The 21081-nt window shown below is 35.7% G+C and overlaps 1 protein-coding gene across 1 annotated transcript in view; it reads left to right on the forward strand.

The window, feature by feature from the left end:
• The window catches only part of NUP205 (nucleoporin 205), an 81721-nt gene that overhangs the window by 20289 nt on the left and 40351 nt on the right, over nt 1–21081 (forward strand). The window contains exons 9-23 of the mRNA XM_068549519.1: nt 521–637; nt 820–957; nt 2839–2989; nt 4040–4245; nt 6283–6465; nt 7585–7635; nt 8157–8366; nt 11466–11565; nt 12006–12143; nt 13286–13475; nt 14464–14584; nt 16348–16429; nt 16746–16910; nt 17244–17368; nt 20293–20407. Of these exons, the coding sequence (XP_068405620.1) occupies nt 521–637; nt 820–957; nt 2839–2989; nt 4040–4245; nt 6283–6465; nt 7585–7635; nt 8157–8366; nt 11466–11565; nt 12006–12143; nt 13286–13475; nt 14464–14584; nt 16348–16429; nt 16746–16910; nt 17244–17368; nt 20293–20407 (2092 nt within the window). The remainder of the gene's footprint in view (nt 1–520; nt 638–819; nt 958–2838; nt 2990–4039; nt 4246–6282; nt 6466–7584; nt 7636–8156; nt 8367–11465; nt 11566–12005; nt 12144–13285; nt 13476–14463; nt 14585–16347; nt 16430–16745; nt 16911–17243; nt 17369–20292; nt 20408–21081) is intronic.

Below are 21081 nucleotides of genomic sequence, written 5' to 3' on the forward strand. Positions count from 1 at the left end.
TGGGTCACACAAAGTTTGATATGTTGTGTTTTCATTTTTATTCTATTTAATGTATTTTGTAATTTTCCTTGAGACTTCTTTGATTGCTGAGTTATTTACCAGTACATTGTTTAATTAGCGAATGTTTGGGGAGCTAGTTTTGCTCATTACATGACTATAGTGGTGGTATTAGTAGTTAGTAGGTAGTACCAGGGATGCTAAATGTCCTGTAATGTTTAGAATCATCCAACCTAGTGAAGAAGTATCCTACGCAAAATGTCAGTAATTGAGAAACACTTTAGTTAAAATTAACTTATCTGTAGTGGAAAATGCATTGAAGTTTTAAGATATTATAAATTATGGTTAATAATATTGCAGTAAAATTCCTAGCATATTTCTTCACATTATTAAAGTGGAATAGATATTTAAACAATATTTTTCTTTTATGTAATCACTTTTAGACAGTTGCCTGATTTTCTGATTTCTTTATTATTAACTCATATAATAAATTTACTTATAAACTATATAATAAATTTAATAGGTGAAGCAGTTGAGGAATCGGGCAGATGAAGATGCTCGAATGATTCACATGAGTATGCAGATGGGCAACGAACCCCCCATTTCACTTAGAAGGGATCTGGAACAATTAATGCTCTTGGTAAGTTGTTTTATTGGATGGACTATCATCTCCCTCTCTCCGTTATTTTTTCCCTACCTTTGGAAAATTTCAGATCTAATATCTTAAATATACAAGTGAATTCAATAAAAATGTAAATTTTTATTTAAAAGTAATTTTTGAGTTACAGGCATTTTCCCACAGTCTTTGTTTACTGTTTGCAGATTGGTGAGCTGTATAAAAAGAATCCTTTTAATTTGGAGCTTGCACTAGAATACTGGTGTCCCTCAGAGCCTCTTCAGACTTCCACTATCCTGGGTTCTTACCTTGGGGTAGCTCATCAGCGACCCCCTCAGCGCCAGGTGAGCTCCTAGTTTTTCTGCTTTTGTACTCTGGGATGGTAACTGGAAATCTTAAAAACAGGAAAAATGTTATTTCCTGCTGTTATTGCTGTTCATGCAAATGAACACTATTGTAACCTTTAGACATTTATACTTTTTCCTTTTATTTAAGGAAATTGAAACTCTTAAATTGATCTGATCATTTTGGAGTTTATATAGTCAGCCTTTTATTAGATACTAGCTATGCATCGGAGCACTAGACACAGAAAATTGTCTAGTTTCTTTATGAGTCACTTACTTGGATTTAATTAGTATTTATTAACTTACTCTGTCCTCTATAGGCATGACAAAGAATATACATCATTCTTAGCAAGTTGAGGAAGATAGGAGAGGTAAAAATACTGCAGGAAAAAGGCTTAGAAGTTATAATTAATGACAGAATGCCTATGAGTCAGTAGATAATGTAGGAGAAAGTCCATTTTCTATCCTGTAGTAACTAAAGGATGCTGTGCAGCAGCAAATCAGATGGATTGCCATATCTGTCTTCATCTCTTTGGGATTTTCTGTTCTAGATGTTTTCATGCCATATACAATTTTCATTTATGCTAGAGTCTAAGATCAGGACCCCTCTCTTTTTAACTGTATTTCTTACATTTATTGTTTCACTTTTTTCCATTTAAAAAGTTTTGGAGAAGGGTTTATTAAAACTAATTAAATATTAAAAAAAATTTCCATTATGAAAATTTTCAAACATATGGAAGAGAGAATAATTATAATAAACACCCAACATCTTAATTTATTTTTATTATTTTTACAGCAAATGCCCCTTTCCATTTAATCATTTATTTATTGACTGCGTTGCGGTATGTGGGATCTTAGTTCCCAGGGATCGAACCCGTGCCCCCTGGAGTAGAAGGGTGGAGTCCTAACCACTGGACTGCCAGGGAATTTCCCCAGAAGAATTTCTTTTTTTTTTTTTTTTTTTTTTTTTTGGCCTTGCGACTTGTGGTCCTTTGGTTCCCCAACCAGGGATTGAACCCAGGCCCTCAGCAGTGAGAGCATGGAGTCTTAACCACTGGACCACCAGGGAATTCCCCAACATCTTAATTTAATAGCTGTTAACATCTTGCCATGTTCACTTCCACTCTTGTTATTTCTACTGCTTTTATTTTGCTGGGTTATTTTAAAGTAAATTATAGGCAGCATGACCTTTCACCTCTCATTGGTTAAGTTAGTATCTCTTAAAAATAAGGATATTTTTCTGTATAATCATAAAATTGTTATACCTAACAGATTTAACAATAATTTCCAGAGATCTGTAACATTTTTGGTTCTGAGTTCCAACTAATTAGTCTGAATAATATGTTTAGTTGTTGATAATAGATTTAAGGTATAAGCAAGAGAAAAGAGAAATCTAAGAAGTGGACTTAGAGAACAGGAACGTAGGAACATGTATTGGCCAGAACACAAAACAGAATATGTTTAGGTTCCTATAAAAAGTTCTTTCGGGTTCCTAGATCTTCATACTAAATTTGACTGGGATTTAGGAACTCTGGGTTCTAAGTGTACCTTTGAATTTGCTAGTTAATTTTAGATGAGTAAATTTCTTCAATTGTTTTACATATTTAGAATGTGAGTAGTCTTATGTTTTGTGATATTAAGATGTTTTTAAAAATGTACTTTATGTTCACAAAGATATTCTATAATTGCATTAAATTGCTAATGACAAACTTGAAAATGCAGTTTTTCATAAATAGAATACCAGATTATTTTGTCTTGGGTGGGGAGTTAAATGAGAGTACTTAATTCATTTTAGTTCATATGTAGTCTTTATTAGCTAGTCCATGTTGGCTTAAAGTTAAGATATGCTTTATGTAAACTGTTGGTTTTTCCCTATTTCAGGTTGTCTTGTCAAAGTTTGTTAGGCAAATGGGTGACCTGTTGCCTCCAACTATTTATATTCCTTATTTGAAAATGCTCCAGGGATTGGCCAACGGGCCCCAGTGTGCCCACTACTGTTTTAGTCTACTCAAAGTCAATGGTAGCAGTCATGGTAAGAAAAATCTAGATGTTGTCTAAGTTTGTTGTGACATTCAGTATCCTTCTACCTATTAAAGCATATTGGTTATATGTGCTAGGTTCTACTGGGCGTATACGTTATTTTTATAACAGAGAGAAGCCCACTGCTGGCTTTATGTATGGCGATGCTTTGATTATGGTCTCACAGACTGGAGAGTTTCCATTTGCTTTATAAAATACAGTTCAGTTTAAGAAATGAGAATTAATATACATTTTTAAGAACACATCTGGTGCTCAAAGCAAAATATACACCTTTGCTACGTAAGTTTGATTTCTTTATCTTCATAAGTCCTTATTTTCTAAATTTCTGTTCTTACAGTTTTTCTCTCAACCCTCTCCCAATTTCCTCACTTAATTTTCAGACTTGAGTCTGGTTACACCAAAAATAGTGCAAAAGGGAAGAGAAAGAAATATTTATTAAACACCTCTGTCAGGTAGATATTATTACTTTCGTTTTTACATGTGAGGAAACTGAGGTTTAGCAAAGTTAAGTAATTTACCGAAGGTCACGAGTCACAGGGAAGCCATGATTGGAACTGAGATCTGCCTGGCTCCAAGACCTGTGTTTTGACTATTCTGTCAAGGCTTCCTTGTCTTATCTGCTAGGCTTTTGCTCTCAGTGCTTGGTATGTAATAGAGTACTGTAATTTGCAGATCTATACTGTAGTTCTCTCTCTCTTTGGGAATTTAATTTAAGCTCAACATTTGGGAACTACTCATGGGAAAAGCAGCCCTGTATAGTTACGTGACAACACAGAGTACTGTCCTGGATTCGAAGTAGGTAACTGACATCCAAAGTAATATACGTTTGCATTACATGGACACCACCCAGTTTTAGTCCCAGGGATAAATTGATACAGAGTTTAGTTTACAGAGGGTGTCTAACCCATTTTCAACACACAGCTTATCTAGGACAAAGGCAAACAAAGTTTACTGTTTTAAATTTATTTTCTTCCTCCATTTCCAAGCAAATGCTTAGACAATTTTGAAAGGAAATTCTGTGCTGTGTTGTGTTTCTTTACAGTTGAAAATATTCAGGGGGCAGGCGGCAGTCCTGTTTCCTGGGAACATTTCTTTCACTCCTTGATGCTTTACCATGAACACCTCCGGAAGGATCTTCCGAGTGCTGATAGTGTCCAGTACCGTCACCTTCCTTCACGTGGCATCACCCAGAAGGAGCAGGACGGGTTGATTGCTTTTTTACAGCTCACATCTACCATCATTACTTGGGTAGGTAACCCACCCACAGCATGTGAGAATGTAACTTTATTTGTGTTCTAGCACAGTGGCATTGTAAGGAGCCCCCAAGTTTCCTTATAATGCTTAAAGTTTATGAGTGATAAATTTAGCATATATATTTGGCGTTCTGTTTTTTTTTTTTTTTTGTGGTTAGTATTTTATGCTATTCTGTTCCTAAGTTCTTTGTTTCTTCACCTTTAGAGGGTATAGTTCTGGTAGCCCCTGCTTACTGCCATAAGTGTGTATGAAAATAATAGCCTAAGCCTGAAAGAAAATAATCAGAAGGGCAAATAAGAATGAGCTGTTGGATACACATCCTTCTAGAAGGTTTCCTAGCATAGGTGTGGATATATAGGTTCTTGTGTATATACATATATATATATATATATATATATATACACATAAAGAGTATTTTTAATTAAAAAGAAAATTTATTTACTGAATATTTTTTCTCATATATCTATATCTATATCTATATATCTATCATATCTTCTTAATCCATTTATCTTTTGATGGACAGTTAGGTTGCTTCCATATCTTGGCAATTGTAAGTAATGCTGCTATGAACATTGGGGTGCTTGTATCTTTTCAAATTAGTGTTTTTGTTTTTTTCAGGTATATACCCAGGAGTAGAATTGCGGGGTCATATGGTAGTTCTGTTTTTAGTTTTTTGAGAACCCTCCATAGTGTTTTCCACAGTGGCTGCACAGTTTACATTCCCACCAACAGTGTAGGAGAGTTTCCTTTTCTCCATATTCTCGCCTTTGTGTTATTTTTGATGATAGTCATTCTGACAGGTGTGAGGTGGTATCTCACTGTGGTTTTGATTTGCATTTCCCTGATGATTAGTGACGTTGAGCATCTTTTCATGTGCCTGTTGGCCATCTGCATGTCATTTTTGGAGAAGTGTCTTTTCAGGACTTCTGCCCATTTTTAGTCGTGTTGTTTGTTTTTGTGATGTTGAGTTGTGTGAGCTGTTTATATATTTTGGATATTAACCCCTTATTGGTCATATCATTTACAAATATTTTCTCCCATTCAGTAGGTAGTCTTCGTTTTGTTGAGGGTTTCCTTTACTGTGCAAAAGCTTTTAAGTTTAATTAGGTCCCATTTGCTCTTCTAGTTGTTTCTTTTGTTCACTAGAGCAAAGCTAAGTTCCTTAGTCTGACATTCTCTCCGAAGGATAGGAAGAGTGTCTTCTAACTTACTGGTTTTTAAAGTAATGGTAAATAGTATTAAAGGTCGAAACATAAAGTTTGTAATTCTTTCTTTTTTTTTTTTATTTTATTTACTTATTTATTTTTGGCTGCGTTGGGTCTTTGTTTCTGTGCGAGGGCTTTCTCTAGTTGCGGTGAGCGGCGGCCACTCTTCATCGTGGTGCGCGGGCCTCTCACTATCGTGGCCTCTCTTGTTGCGGAGCACAGGCTCCAGACGCGCTCACGGGCCCAGTTGCTCCACGGCATGTGGGATCTTCCCAGACCAGGGCTCGAACCCGTGTCTCCTGCATTAACAGGCAGATTCTCAACCACTGCGCCACCAGGGAAGCCCTGTTAATTATTTCTTGTTGAATTAAAATGGAGTGATACTTGATACCATGTGTGTGGGAGTGTGTGTGTGTGTGTGCGTGTGTGCGTGTGTGTGTATTTCCATTTTTTTCTCAGAAAAGGACAAGGTATTTTATTCATTCATATCTAACATTGTTCCAGAAAAGATGTAAAATGCCTATGTAAGATTTATGTGACCCTGGAAGACTTTCTCTGTTTGTATGTATTATTTTCCATTCTTAGAGCTGTCAAAGTAATTCTACAAAGGCTATCTTTTCTCCATTTTTTACACTGACTGAGCTAGTGATCTGATTTGATCTACTGGTAGAGTTCAAGCATTTGCCGTAGGCTTATCTTTGTTTTAGTATGTATTAAGCCTATGAATACTCAGTGTAAGTGTTAGCAATTTAGATGATTACTGGTCATTTTTCTTAGCTTTTGGAAATGGAAAGTCTCTCTTGTTCTTTTTGTATTCAATACTCAGAGTGAAAATGCTCGTTTGGCACTCTGTGAACATCCTCAGTGGACCCCCGTGGTGGTGATTCTGGGACTCCTGCAATGCAGTATCCCTCCTGTATTGAAGGCCGAACTATTGAAGACACTTGCAGCGTTTGGAAAATCTCCTGAAATTGCTGCTTCTCTCTGGCAGTCGTTGGAATACACTCAGGTAGTATTATGAGCTCTCTTATTTACATTATTACAGTTTGGAAGTGAGATTTGATAATATTGTACAAGCAAGTGCATCCAACTGAAACGTATAGTATACCACGAACTTCACAGATAGAAAGTTATGATTTTGGTCCTAAGCATAGCATCAGAAACTAACAGGCTTGGGTTTTTCTCTTGGATCAGCTGACAGCTTCACTGGGTTACTGGAGACTGGTTCTTCTCTTTGTTTTTCAGTGTTTGTAAGATTAATAAATTCCTCAACTCTGTCTTTGATACTAGGCTGATATAAGCCTTCAGAAGCCATCTGTACTCATTAAATGTGGGAGATGCCTATTTTTTTTGCTGCTTCCTTCTGTGCCCTTCCTGTCTTACAGCAGACGAGTGAAGTGTCTCTATCAACTCTTATTTCTTTAGTTATAAGCCCTATTGGAATTTTTATGTCAAGATAGAGTTATTCTATATGTGGTAAAGTAAAAAAAGGAAAATAAGAATGTGTCCTATAGAGATTTTTCTAGTAAAATGGTTAGGAGGAATATGTGTTTGTCTTAGAAATAATACCACATAAGGGAGCCTATGATTCTGACACATTGGTAAAGCTACTGTTTTGAAGCAGTATTCTAGTTGTTTTGTGACATACGTGTCCTGAAGATGTTAATGATACTTTATAAAAACAAAAATTAAGGGAGTTGGTGTGTGCTGGAGGCTTGGCCACTTTTAGTTTAGTGTTGATACTTCATTTTTTCATTCATGAGCGTGTCAGTACTTATCATTGTCCTAAGTGCTTCTTTATACCTAAGATGAAGTGTGTCTGGGTGAGATTTCATCTCATAAATCCTTTTAAGGTTCATTCCTGGAATATCTGAGAGGAAAGTTGCTGAAAACACATCTTGTGTGCACTTAGAAATTACCAGTTTTCTGAATCCCAGGTAATTGGAAGTTCTCCCTGAACCTGGACGCAATTGCTAATGAAAGTTCACCAGAGACTTCTCAGTTGTCATTTCTGATAGACATTGTAAGATGTAGGATGTGGTGGGTGTTGTATATGAATATTATTGCAAAGCTGCTTCTTTTCATTGATAAATGAGTGCTCCTAACATCTAATTCTTATTATTTTAAGATACTGCAAACCGTAAGAGTTCCAAGCCAGAGGCAAGCTATTGGTATTGAGGTAAAGCTTTCCTTTTAGTTTAAATGCTGTATTCATACATTCACATGATAAAAAGACTAAGAAAAAATATTCTTACCCTATTAGGTTTCTGTAATTTTCAACTTTAATGTATTTTCATTTGAGGGTTTTTTGTGTTGAAATGGAGATGAAACTTTTTATGAAAGAAATCAAAATACTTTTGGTTTTGGAGTTGGAAAGGCATGTTAGATGGCAGCCATCCAAACTGAAAGTTTGGTTTGAACTCAATTTAATTAGGCTACTTGGGTCAACCCTAAAGTGAGAATTTACTTGTTTTAGTTTCTTTTCTTCTCTCTACGCCCCCTTCCTCTTTTTTAAAGAAACATTTAAGGTTTCCATTTTTAACTTTTGTGTCTTTACCTCTAAATAAGAAATGATAATATCTGTGTGGGTCTTTGGGTGTGATATTATACCGATATTAATGAGTTAATGTCTGAAAAATGCTTTGCATTTTATAGCTGATGGTTTTGTGTTACGTAATTTCCTTTATTTTTCTTTGGAAGGTGGAACTAAATGAGATAGAATCCCGATGTGAAGAATACCCATTAACTCGTGCCTTTTGCCAGCTAATTAGTACCCTGGTGGAGAGCTCCTTTCCTTCTAATTTGGGCGCTGGACTGCGGCCTCCCGGCTTTGACCCTTACTTGCAGTTCCTTAGAGATTCTGTGTTTCTCCGATTCCGTACAAGAGCTTACCGGAGAGCAGCTGAAAAGGTTATGTTCAGAGAAAAACTTTTGTCTCCTTACTCATTTATTGCTGCTTTTTCTTTTATTAGAGGTACAAGATGCTATAAGCTCATTTTAGCTTTTGAAAGTTAGTAAAATTCATGGTCTTATACTGACATATCCATGGTTTGATTGGTTTACATGCATTAAAAAATAAATTAAGGCATTAAAACCAAAGCAGTGACTTTTTAGTGATCAGTAATTTAATTGATATGAAGTCATAGTCATTTAGATCCTTAATTGAACAAATTTTGACCAAAATTGAACCAAAAGTGTTACACCTTTGGCAGTTGGAAACACACTATCCTTTATTGGGATGATTTTGGTTAGGGATTGAAATAAGTTTAAACTTGCACACTAATTTCTAATGATTAGTAGCACTTCTGGGTTGTGGAGTCTGGTTTAGTGGGAAGGCATATTGTGATTCATTAGGTATGTTTGCCATGGATAGCTGCTGAGGGAGCACTGACATTTATGTACATATTTGCTCTGGTTGCAATACACTCACAACTGAGCTAAATGTATATATCAGCTTATGTAATTCTAATATTACTGCGAGGCAGGTACTATTAATATTCCCATTTTACAGATGGAGGCTTAGCAAAGTTAAGGAACTTGCTTAAGGTCCAGGACCAGGATTTGAACCTAGGACTCTGATTCCAGATCCAAGCTCATAACCACTAAGCTATGTAAGAAACCATTCCAGGTTCTGATGTAATTCACTTTAGTCTATAATATTGTTTATTGGTTCACAGACTACCCTTGGATATATCTTGTAGGGACATTTCTGCTTTATTTTTATAGTTTGCTGTTTTTGAACCTGTTGGGTTTATTTGTTGTATTAATGATTATAAAATAATATAGTTCATGCTAATTTGGGAAATTAGGAAAATATAGAAAAATATATGAAGAAATTATATCACCCATAATCCTGTTGCCAAGGGAAGGTTAACTATTATTCTTTTTCTTATGCATATCTACTTAAACTGAGATAATGAGCTGCATTAGCTTGTATCCCTTTTTGGCCACTAAACATAGTATTATGAGGATTTTTTTCATGCTATTAAAGATTCTTTGAAAACAGTCTTTTTAATGACTGCATAATCATTACTTGTATCTAGCATAGTTTATTTTTCATTGCCGTATCATTGGACATAGTTTGTTTCTAATATTTAGTCCCAAATAACTGAAGTTTATTTTTTGTCAGTTGCTTTACAAGTTTTGCTTCTCATGTGGTAGAAATAAACACTGAGAGGGGTATACATTTTATTGAAGCCCTAGAATTACCTTATTTTTATTTTTATTTTTTTTAAAGGTTAGACTTTATTTTATTGCCTAGATTCTATTTTTTTTTTAAATTTATTTATTATTTATTTTATTTTTGGCTGTGTTGGGTCTTCGTTTCTGTGTGAGGGCTTTCTCTAGTTGCGGCAAGCGGGGGCCACTCTTCATCACGGTGCGCGGGCCTCTCACCACTGCGGCCTCTCTTGTTGCGGAGCACAGGCTCCAGACGCGCAGGCTCAGTAGTTGTGGCTCACGGGCCCAGTTGCTCCGCGGCACGTGGGATCTTCCCAGACCAGGGCTCGAACCCGTGTCCCCTGCGTTGGCAGGCAGATTCTCAACCACTGCGCCACCAGGGAAGCCCAGAATTACCTTTTTAACATATGTTTCCTTATTGGATGAAAACTATAACAGCAGCCATGCCTCATTAATAAAAGTCATTTCAGATGGATAATGGATGCTGATCATTGCAATCTCTTCAACAAAATGTTCTGATACTTTTTGGCATTTCTTTTAAATATCGTATTTGCCTTTTCTTAAAAAGGTCATTATGACCTAAGGGTTTAGAGCTTTAGTCAGCAACTTTCTTTCCGTGTTTATTATTTTTCACCCATGCATTTCTATGTTTCTAGCACTGCTGCTCTTCCCAGCTACCATTTATTTCCCCACATATTACCCTAAGAAATTTTCCCTCAATTTTGTGAATTTATTTCACTAGGAAGTCTTCTTAAGGTTCAACTTACATCTTTGTATTTTAGAACACTAGCTTCTCAAAAACAGTGCTTTGGTTTGAGATAAATAACTATAAACAGAGTGTTAGAGGCAGTGTGTATATTTATTAATCCTAAAATCCATTATTATGTGGTGATAAGCATTTTTTATTTAAACAGATTATTTTGAAAAATTTGGAAAATAGAGAAAAGTAAATAATTTTTAAAAAATAATTAAAAAATGATTGTCCCAATTCTCAAAATCAGCCGTGATAAAATAATGTACAGTGGAAATAATGACTAAAGTAATATTTAAAAAACCACCATGTACAGTTACCAAACTCAGCCTTATTAAAATTCTATGCAGTGGATTTTTTAAACAGTTTAATTTTATTGTCTGTACAGTTATATATATTTTCCCTTTGGCATAAATATTTTTCCTTGTTGTTACATAGCTTTTAAAAACATTTTGAAGAGGTGATAATGAGGTCGTTTGGGGGAAGCCTACCAGTGATTCTTAACTTTTTTTTTTTTTTTTTTTGATTCTTAACTTTGGCTAGAGCCATGAACACTGGTCTGGGAATTAGAAGTGCAGGGCTGGACCTCTAGCACGTTTGCTTCCAAGCTTTATGGTCTTGGGGATATCATTCACTGCTCTGAGCTTCACTTGCTTCACCTGCAAAATAAGTGTTGATTAAATGAGATGATTTCTCCGATCCTGTCTAGCTGAGATTCTTAGAGAAACTGAAATATTTGACACTTTGGAGAGGTGTTCAAATCTGGTGTTGTTTAATTATAAATTGACTATGGCTAGATACTGAGTGCTTTAGATTATTAACAAAGCCCAAATATCTGCTATAGAAATGTTTCTTTTAGACTAATGCTTTTACAAATGTTGTACCTTGAAAAATTAGCCAATCCATTGTCCTTTAGCAAAACAAAGCAAAATGAACTGGGATTTCTATATTGCTTAGCATAAATAAAGTAGAAAGGGGACTTCACTCATTTTCTAGAGAAAAGTGGGAGGAATGAAAAACTTAGCAAGGTTATCACCTTGAACTGTTACTGTTATTGAAATATTTATGTTTTTCTATAGTGGGAAGTCGCTGAGGTTGTTTTGGCGGTGTTTTATAAATTGCTCAGAGATTATGAACCTCAACTTGAAGATTTTGTAGACCAGTTTGTGGAACTACAAGGTAATTTAATTCTGTCACTTTCAAACAAGGTGTCAGCTATTTATAAACCTATTTATAATTTATAAATTATTATACATAAGTTATAAATTATAAATTAAGTTAAATTATAATTTTATGGTTTTTGATGCATTGTTTAAGTCATTTTGATTGTTCTGAGCAAGATAAAATAAAGTAAAATTTCACTGAATGGAGGAGTAAGAACATTGCCTTACAGATTCTTTAGTGAGTTAACATGTAACATGTGAACTAACTGCTATGTGCAGATCAGCTCTTTTGGAAATTACCACTGTATATAGTTGGTGTCACTGTCTCTAAATTGAAACTTGCCTTCGTCTGTTTAGATACCATTTAATTTACAAGTCTCACATATTTCATAGAAATCAAGGGTGTGACAAAAATACTAATTCACCATCTTTTGCACTATGTTATGTTCTATTTAGGAGAAGAAATCATGGCCTATAAGCCACCAGGATTTAGTCTGATGTATCATCTTCTGAATGAGTCACCAATGTTGGAGCTTGCTCTTAGTTTACTGGAGGAAGGCGTTAAGCAGCTTGATACCTATGCTCCTTTCCCTGGTATGTGCCTGAATGTCTTCATATATTGAAAACAGTTTTGCTGGTTTTGTCTTTTGTAAACTGAAGGTTTGAAGTAGATGACCTCTGAACTTCCTTTTCACTGTAAGATTCTCTCTCTGTATCTACAGTGTTGTTTTAGTGAGTCATACAATGAAAGTATATTAAAAGTGAAAGCAGACTAAAGTACAGAGACTCTCATTATAACTGTCTTATTGCAGGATCTTTGGTAGGTAATCATAATTATCTCTTATCACTTTAACATCTTTAACATGTCTAACTTTAAATTTTTTAATTTAATTAATTTAATTAAATTTTAATCTTTGTTTTGTTTTGTTTTCTTCAAAGCCCTTACTATAGAGTGTGGTACATAGTGTTCAATAAATTTCATTTACTATTACTATTAGTTATTATCATTTATTGAGTGCATACTATGCATTTGGCAATTTTAAAAGCACGTTACATGTATTAATACATTTAACCTGTACAAAAGTCCTATGTGGTAGATGATATTATTTCCATGTATGAATAAGGAAATTGATGCATAAAGAGGTTTCACATCTTTCTCCAGGGTCAGGGCTGTGATTTGAGCTTAGGCAGTTTGGCTCTAGAGCACATGTATTTTAAATTTGAATGGTGGGATTATAGGTGACTCTTGTTTATATTTTCTGCTTCTTTATTTTCCAGATTTTCCACAATGGTTATGTATTATTTTAAATCAGTTTCTTGACCTCAGCACCATTGGCACCTTTGGCAGAATAATTCTTTAATTTAGAGGCTGTCCTGTTGTCCTCTACCCACTAGATGCCTGCAGCACATCCCTTGTTGTGACAACCTAAAGTGTCTCCAGATATTGCTATATGTCCTCTGGGGCCAAGCTCACTCCTATCCGAGAACCATTGCTCTAAATAATCAGGGAAAGGATACAGGAAAAATTACTGAGAAACCATTGCATTAAAGTAATCTGAGTCACAAAAGTTACCATGACTTGTCTGGGTGAGGAGTTTTGTGAAGTTACTGCTGAAGGTTTGAAAACTTGAGGTCTTTTTGAATCTGGAACTTGTCCTTTATCTTGTTTTCCTAAGAATTGATTATGAGTTTCTAAGATTCATGTAGAACTTTCTAACTTTGATTTTGCTCTGTAGGGAAGAAACACCTGGAGAAAGCAGTGCAACATTGCCTTGCACTTCTCAATCTTACTCTGCAAAAGGAAAACCTCTTTATGGATCTCCTAAGAGAGAGTCAGCTGGCTCTAATAGTCTGTCCTTTAGAACAGCTATTGCAGGGAATCAATCCCAGAACTAAGAAGGCTGATAATGTGGTGAACATTGCCAGGTAAGTTCCATTTGTAGGTAGAGAAATGATGAAATGAATGAGATGGCATTCTAGCTTTGATTTCCAAATCTGGTCAGATCCCTAATGCATCACTTAAAATTTTTTTTTGTCTCATTTTATTATTATCTTCTTTTGCTTCTCTGATTTTAATTACTCTGAACCTTATAATTTCTTTTTCTTCTTTTTAACTTACTTTTTTTTTTTAAGTGCATTTTTAAAAAAAATTATTTATTTATTTGGTTTACTGGGTCTTAGTTGCAGCAGGCATGCTCCTTAGTTGCAGCTCGTGGGCTCCTTAGTTGTGGCATGCAAAGTCTTAGCGGCAGCATGCACGTGGGATCTAGTTCCTTGACCAGGGATCGAACCCAGGGCCCCTGCATTGGGAGCACGGAGTCTTAACCACTGCATCACCAGGGAAGTCCCTTTCTAACTTACTCTATGTCCTAAAAATTTCTAAGTACAAAATGACATAATCTTAATATTGTTTGTCTCCTCTTGGGAAATTGGATGTTTGGAGGATAGGGCTGGGAAGCAAACTTTTCATTGTATAATCTGAACTTCTGGTGGCTTGCTGGCAGTGCTTGGTGTTCCATGACTTGTGGAAGCATCTCCCAATCTCTGCCTTCACCTTTACACGGCATTCTCCCTGTGTGTGTGTCTGTGTCCACATTTCCCTTTTTTTATAAGGATATCAGTCATTGGATTAGGGTTCTCCTTGATGACCTCATCTTAGCTTGGTTAATTATATCTTCAAAGACTCTATTTCCAGATAAGGTCATTCTGGGTTTGGCTATCAACATATGAATTTTGGGAAAACATGATTCAACCCGTAACAGGTTACATCTAGTTAGAAGGGGAAACCTTTGTCTAATTTACCCAAAAGTGCTGTATGGGTAGGGGAAGCCCTGATTCTAAATGTTCTGTATCGAGAATAGTAAGAAGCAAAAATTTCATCACATAGTTCCTCAAATGTTCTCTTGTTTTAAAGATACCTATATCATGGCAATACTAATCCAGAATTGGCTTTTGAAAGTGCCAAGATCCTCTGCTGTATCTCTTGCAATTCCAATATTCAGATAAAATTGGTTGGAGATTTCACACATGACCAGGTAACTGATTTTGTTGTTGTTATTTTTTGGTGTTTCCTGAGTTCTTATTCTTGTATGTGGAAAAATTCTGAGAGTAAGTATATTTGTATATGATGGGTGAAAGCCTACCCATGTGCTGGGCTGCGATTTGTGTTTGACGATAATAGCATTCGCAGTGATACTACATATACTACAGTATGTGATTATACTCTATATTATGGTATGTGACTGTATGGCCTAATGAGACTGTTGCTACTCCAGGCACATTAAAGTGATTATTAGGTTTGTAAATGCAACTTCTGTTTGTTTTTTGCATCCTTTGTTTCACCCTTCCTCAGTTGCCTCTGTGGTGAGTGAGCCTCTGCAATTCTGATTTCACTGTTGTGAGTTGTCTACTTCTGTGGCTTTTTGGTGACCCACATTTTTGTCACTTCATTTGATACACTGGAGAATGTTTTTAGATGTTTTCCTCTTTTAGTCCAATTTATAATAGTTCTCTTTCTATTCACTGAATAGCTATAACTGGGGAATCTGCTATTTTTCTTTCTCTTTATAGACATTTGTCCTTTTGTATTTTATGCTGGTAATCACTGCTCTTGCTAGTTGAAGAATATTATTGTCTTTCCATGTTTTGAAACAGGGACTCTTCTGGCATTCTGGGTGGGACAGATCTTCATTTTATGTGTAACTGTCCCTCAAATTGCAGGACTCTTAGCATCCCTGGTCCCCTGCCACTGTCTGTCAGTAGTAATGTCTAGTTGTGATGACTCAGAATGCCCCCACATATTTCTAAGTGCCTTCTGGAGTGGCAGTACTGCCCAGGTTGAGAACCATTATTTATAGTAAAATACAGGTGTCTAATCTGGTTTTTGGATGAAGTTCATGAAACCACATAATTAATTAGGGGATGTTGAATGAAGATTTTCAGTTTGCTGGCATTCATTTGAGTATGAATTGTTATTACCAATTTTAGCATCCTGCTAGAGTTCTTGTTTTTTATTTATTTTTTTTTAAGTGTATCTATTTATTTTTATTTTTTTTGGCTGCGTTGGGTCTTAGTTGTGTCGCGCGGGCTCTTCGTTTCGGCACGCTGGCTTCTCTCTAGTTGTGGCTTGCAGGTTTTCTGTCTCTAGTTGTGGTGCACGGGCTCCAGAGCGTGTGGGCTCTGTAGTCTGCGGCATGCAGGCTCTCTAGTTGAGGCGTGTGGGCTTAGTTTCCCTGCGGCATGTGGGATCTTAGTTCCCCGACCAGGGAACAAACCCCCCTGCATTGGAAGATGGATTCTTTACCACTGGACCACCAGGGAAATCCCCATAGCATCCTACTAGAGTTCTTAAAGGAGGTAAAGTAGTATCTAGTCTCTCAGCCCAGAAACATAAAACTGGTGTACGTGTACATTTCTAAAGAGAGAAGATGAGAATTTTATTTTATATTTTAGTTAAGATCTGATAGCATTGAGTATATAATGAAGAAGTTATGAAATAGCAATTTAATGTTATTTTTTAAAAAAAACTAGTTTGATTCTTTGGGAAAGAAAATTAGTGAAGCAAGTTTTAAAACCAATAAACTTTAAAAGTTTTTGTTTCTTTATTTCTATAGCAAGCTAAATGGCACTCAGTTAAGGAACTCAGTTTTATATTAATTAAAAATGTAACTAAAACCTAAATACTTTCCTTGGAGCAGATTTGCCTTTTTTCTTTATAGAAAAATGTTTATAAATATATATCATATTTATCATAGTTTCTCTAATATTTAGTCATTTTAAAATCTTTATATGACTTCAGAGTGTAAGTCAGAAGCTGATGGCTGGATTTGTGGAGTGTTTGGATAGTGAAGATACAGAAGAATTTGTACGTCTAGAAGAAGGTATGTCTTAGATTAACATGTGTATTTTTTATTTTATGTAAATGCTTACTATAAAGAAAACTGTTGAATGTCTAGTGGTGATGTAAGAGAAATTTGAGAATTTGCTAGCATAAAAGTATATAAGGCTTTTGGGAAACCTCTTAAATCTGAACTTAATGTAATGGCTAATCAAGGAAACCTCTTAAATCTGAACTTAATGTAATGGCTAATCAAGTAAACTAAAACTAAAGAAAACATGGAGGTTTGGGATACAAGTTTTATATTTTTCCATTTGATTTATGTTAACTTGTTATTGTTTTGTGATTTCCACATTAAGGATCAGAACTTGAAAAGAAATTAGCTGGAATCCATCATGAAACAAGAATCCACATCTTGAATCTTCTCATCACCTCTCTGGAACGCAATCCACCTAATCTTGCTCTCTACCTATTGGGCTTTGAATTGAAGAAACCTGTCAGTACCACAAACCTACAAGACCCAGGTATAGCCATTAAGACACATAGGCATTTATTTCTTTTCATATTTATGTTGCTAAATGGTCATTTATTGAATTCCAGGCTCATGGGATAATTCACTGAAAGAAATAAATAATGTATGAAAGGTAATGGGATGGGCCAATCTTTAGGACTTAGATCAAGTGTGGACAAACTAAGCCTTGAAAAGTTAGTATTTAATAAATTTTCTGTATCAATATTTGAAAGGATGTTTATGGTAGGGTATATGTGTATGGAATTTAAGTTTTATAAAGGTATTTTAAGGTTTTTAATGCAGAAATTTGAAAAGAGAAGCTGAATTTCCTTTTGGTTTTATGCAGGAGTGTTAGGTTGCCCTCGGACCTGCCTTCATGCCATCTTAAACATCTTGGAGAAGGGAAGTGAAGGGAGAACAGGCCCGGTGGCAGTGAGAGAATCTCCTCAACTCGCTGAGCTGTGTTACCAGGTATACAGAGGGCTGCACTTTGTAGCACTTAGGAGAAGAAGCTTAATTAGATGCTTGATTCCATCGCAGATATGAAAGTATAACAGTATGACTGAATTGAAATGAGTTTCATTTAGAAGTTTGACCAGTCTTTCATTTATGGATAAAAATCCTGTAGATCTACATGATCCTATATGTTGATCATTTGAAAAATAAGGGAAGTTGGATGCATTTAGACCAGATAATGTGGGAACTTTTCAAGGATGCTGTGTTTCAAGTTGTTTCTTTTTGGTGACGAGAGTAGTAGATTTGAGTCAGAAGACCTCTGGTTCCTATCTCTGCCCCTTAACTAGCTACGTCACCTTGGGCATGCCATGAAACTTCTCTGAGTTTTTAAATCTGTGAAATGGGCTGTTGTGAGACTTACATGAGAATGCAAGAATGTAAGTGAAAGTACTTTTTAAGAACCATGTAAATTATGCAGCCCTATAGCTATATGTAAGGTGGTAGACAGTGAAATTAATGTAAGTTTAAACTGTAATGAGAACTGTTGTCTTACTTGTTTTATTCTTTTGTTTATTTCTTGTTTTATTAATTTTATAAGTATTTTAAGAACTAGGCTTTATAAGATACGACTAATTTCTCAATTTAAGTGACACCCTGATTCTCATTTTCATGATAAGAAATGCGTCATTAACTTCTAGTTACATGGAGATTTTTCTTTGTTATTTTCCTGTTTTTCTTTCTGTAATTCTTTACTGTTTTCCTCTATCCTCTAGCTATCCAAACAACCCTTCACTTCTAAGTACTACAGCTAGGTCTTCCTGTGAATCCCTTAATTTGGGAACAAACTTGATGTATATTTTAGCACAGTGTTACAGATTTTGACATATTTAGGCAGAAGCAATTGATAAGGTTAATCATCTGGGCTAAAGGAGTTAGGCAGGTGAAGTAAGTGAATGAAACCAGATTTAAGACAAATAGATGGGGAGGGGAGGGAGAGGACAATCTGGCAGAGTGGAGAGCACATGCCCTGCTACTCAGCCCCTGCTCATTTTTACCCCGTTGGGATGCAGGCCCTTGTTTGCCAGAACCTCTGCTTTTCGAAACACTGTACTGGCCAAACAAAACATGTCTAAACCAGCAGTCCGCCAGTTTATTACACGTGCTCTGACTTTGCTACTCAAAATGTGGACCAGCATCGTCAGCATCACCTCTTGGGAGCTTGTTAGCACAGAATCTCAGGCCCCTCTCCAGACCTGCTGAGTCAGAATCTGCATTTTAACAAGAAGCACTGCTCCATTTTTAATGAAAGAGGCTTCCTTTACCTCTAGGTTTATTTATTTTGTTTGTTTGCTTGTTTATTTATTTATTTAGGCTGTGTTGGGTCTTTGTTGCTGCGCGCAGGCTTTCTCTAGTTGCGGCGAGCGGGAGCTACTCTTTCTTGCGGTGCACGGGCTTCTCATTGCGGTGGCTTCTCTTGTTGCGGAGCACGGGCTCTAGGCGCGCGGGCTTCAGTAGTTGTGGCTCGCGGGCTCTAGAGTGCAGCCTCAGCAGTTGTGGCGCACGGGCTTAGTTGCTCCGCGGCATGTGGGATCTTCCCGGACCAGGGGACAAACCTGTGTCCCCAGCTTTGGCAGGCAGATTCTTAACCATGGTGCCACCAGGGAAGTTCCAACCTCTAGGTTTATACTTCACTATGCTTCAGGAAAAAATTAAACCTCTAAGAAGAGCTTGTTAGTTTAAAAATAAATTTGATCATATGGAAGGGAAATAATTTGGGCCTTATTGATACTTTCATCATCTAGCAGTATGAGGTCTTCTGGTTGAAGAGTTGACACTGAGTCTTGTGCCTTTGCACTCTTCACTTTAACGATGGAGATTTTTCCTACCTGGTCTTGGGAACTAGGAAGTGTATCACGCAAACCCTTGTAAAGTGGCTTGTCATGCTTTTGGAACTCACTATTGTGTCCTTCTCCCTCTAATAGTATTACTTCTCCCATATCTGAGCATGTTTGAGCATCTGTTCTTGAATCTTCTTAACTTACCATCTAATACGAATAACTTGGTTTTGTTTTGAGAAGTTCAGTATAGAGTGTCAAAAACAATATCAAAGCTGTTTGAAAGACAAGCATACATCTGCAAGTACTTAAGCTTTACCTTGTGTTCCCTTCTTATCTTTACCTTGGGTATACATGTTATTTATTTAGGTATGTTCAGTAGACATACAGTTTTGTGTCCCACCCCCCCACCCCATAAACTTTCTATGCTGCTACAATATAAATTACACTTAGGTTGTTTCTAGTCTTTTTACTCTGCTTTACTCAACATCTTTAGTTACCTTTTGTTATTTTATATTTTTCTTAAGACTGTATTTCTAGACACAAATTGAATTTACAGTCCATTGTCATTACTAGTTGTATAGTCACAGCGGACACTGAATTGGTGAATACTGAACCATTGCTCTTTGGGAATACATAGGGTTAGATACCTGCAAGGGATTCTCTGATCCCAACATTTTTATCAACTGATTAATACATAACCTTGGTTTTTAGAAGTTACTTCTGAGTAATTTGCTACTAATAATAGTTAAAATTGGAGTTGGCCAAAAATGTCATTCGGGTTTTTCATAACATCTTACGGAAAAACCCGAACAAACTTTTTGGCCAACTCAATATTCATATATTTAGGGTGATTTCAAGATTAGTCCTATAGTACTGTTGTCAGCATTCTCCAATTGTATTCCAGTATATTTTGAGTTAGTGTGCCAAGAACTGCTTGTAACTCTGAGCTTTTATTTTATATGTACATGTGTTTATCCATTTTGCTTTAGTTGCTAATGGGTCTTAGTTTCCACTTAGTAGATTTAAGTTCGCCTTTTATCTTAAAATGTATAATATAAAAAGCTGATTTGGGAGTTTTCTTATTTTACTCTAATTCTTTAGGTGATATATCAGTTATGTGCATGCTCTGATACATCTGGTCCTACTATGAGATACTTGAGAACCAGCCAGGACTTCTTATTTTCTCAGTTGCAACATTTACCATTTTCTAACAAAGGTAGGACATTATTTTCCCTTATTATTAAAACAAATCTGTAAAATATGTGTTGAGTGATTTTAATTTCATAACAGTTGGGGGTAGCAGTTTTAGAATTTGTGGAATTCTGTTCTCATTTTATTACTTTGCTTCTTTGTTCCTTTGGGTTGCTTTTGTAATTTGTGCTTGAGAAACCTGATGTTTTAACTGCCAGCATAAAATTATTTTAAAATAGCCTGTTAAGTATGGAATTTGATCCTTTTACTAGCAAATAAAATTTTAAAATTGTGTTGAAGGGATAAGAAAATATTTATATAAGAAGATTTTGGAAATTTAGATTTTTTGAGTGAAATTATTTCATAAAAATCTGTTTTACTTTTGTTTCTTGTATATATATTGAAACCAATTCAGGTCTTGAAATGAAAAATAGAAAACTAATTACGATGGAAACTATTTATAACTTTAGTTTATTGGCCTGATCAACACAGTTATCCCAGGCTACCTATGTTTTATAGGATTCTATTTTATATAATTTTCTTTTTGATCAAGTTATAAGTTTTCTGAGTTCATATTATATCCAGACAGTAGTGGTTTTATTGAGTTTTTTTAAAGTTTATTTTGCATCATCTTTATGTTTTAGGAAATCTAGGCTTACAAATTTCATAATAAATTTCCATTACTAGTAATTATCAGCT

This window comes from Eschrichtius robustus, chromosome 8 (assembly GCF_028021215.1).
Source record: "Eschrichtius robustus isolate mEscRob2 chromosome 8, mEscRob2.pri, whole genome shotgun sequence".
Classification (NCBI taxonomy): Eukaryota; Metazoa; Chordata; class Mammalia; order Artiodactyla; family Eschrichtiidae; genus Eschrichtius; species Eschrichtius robustus.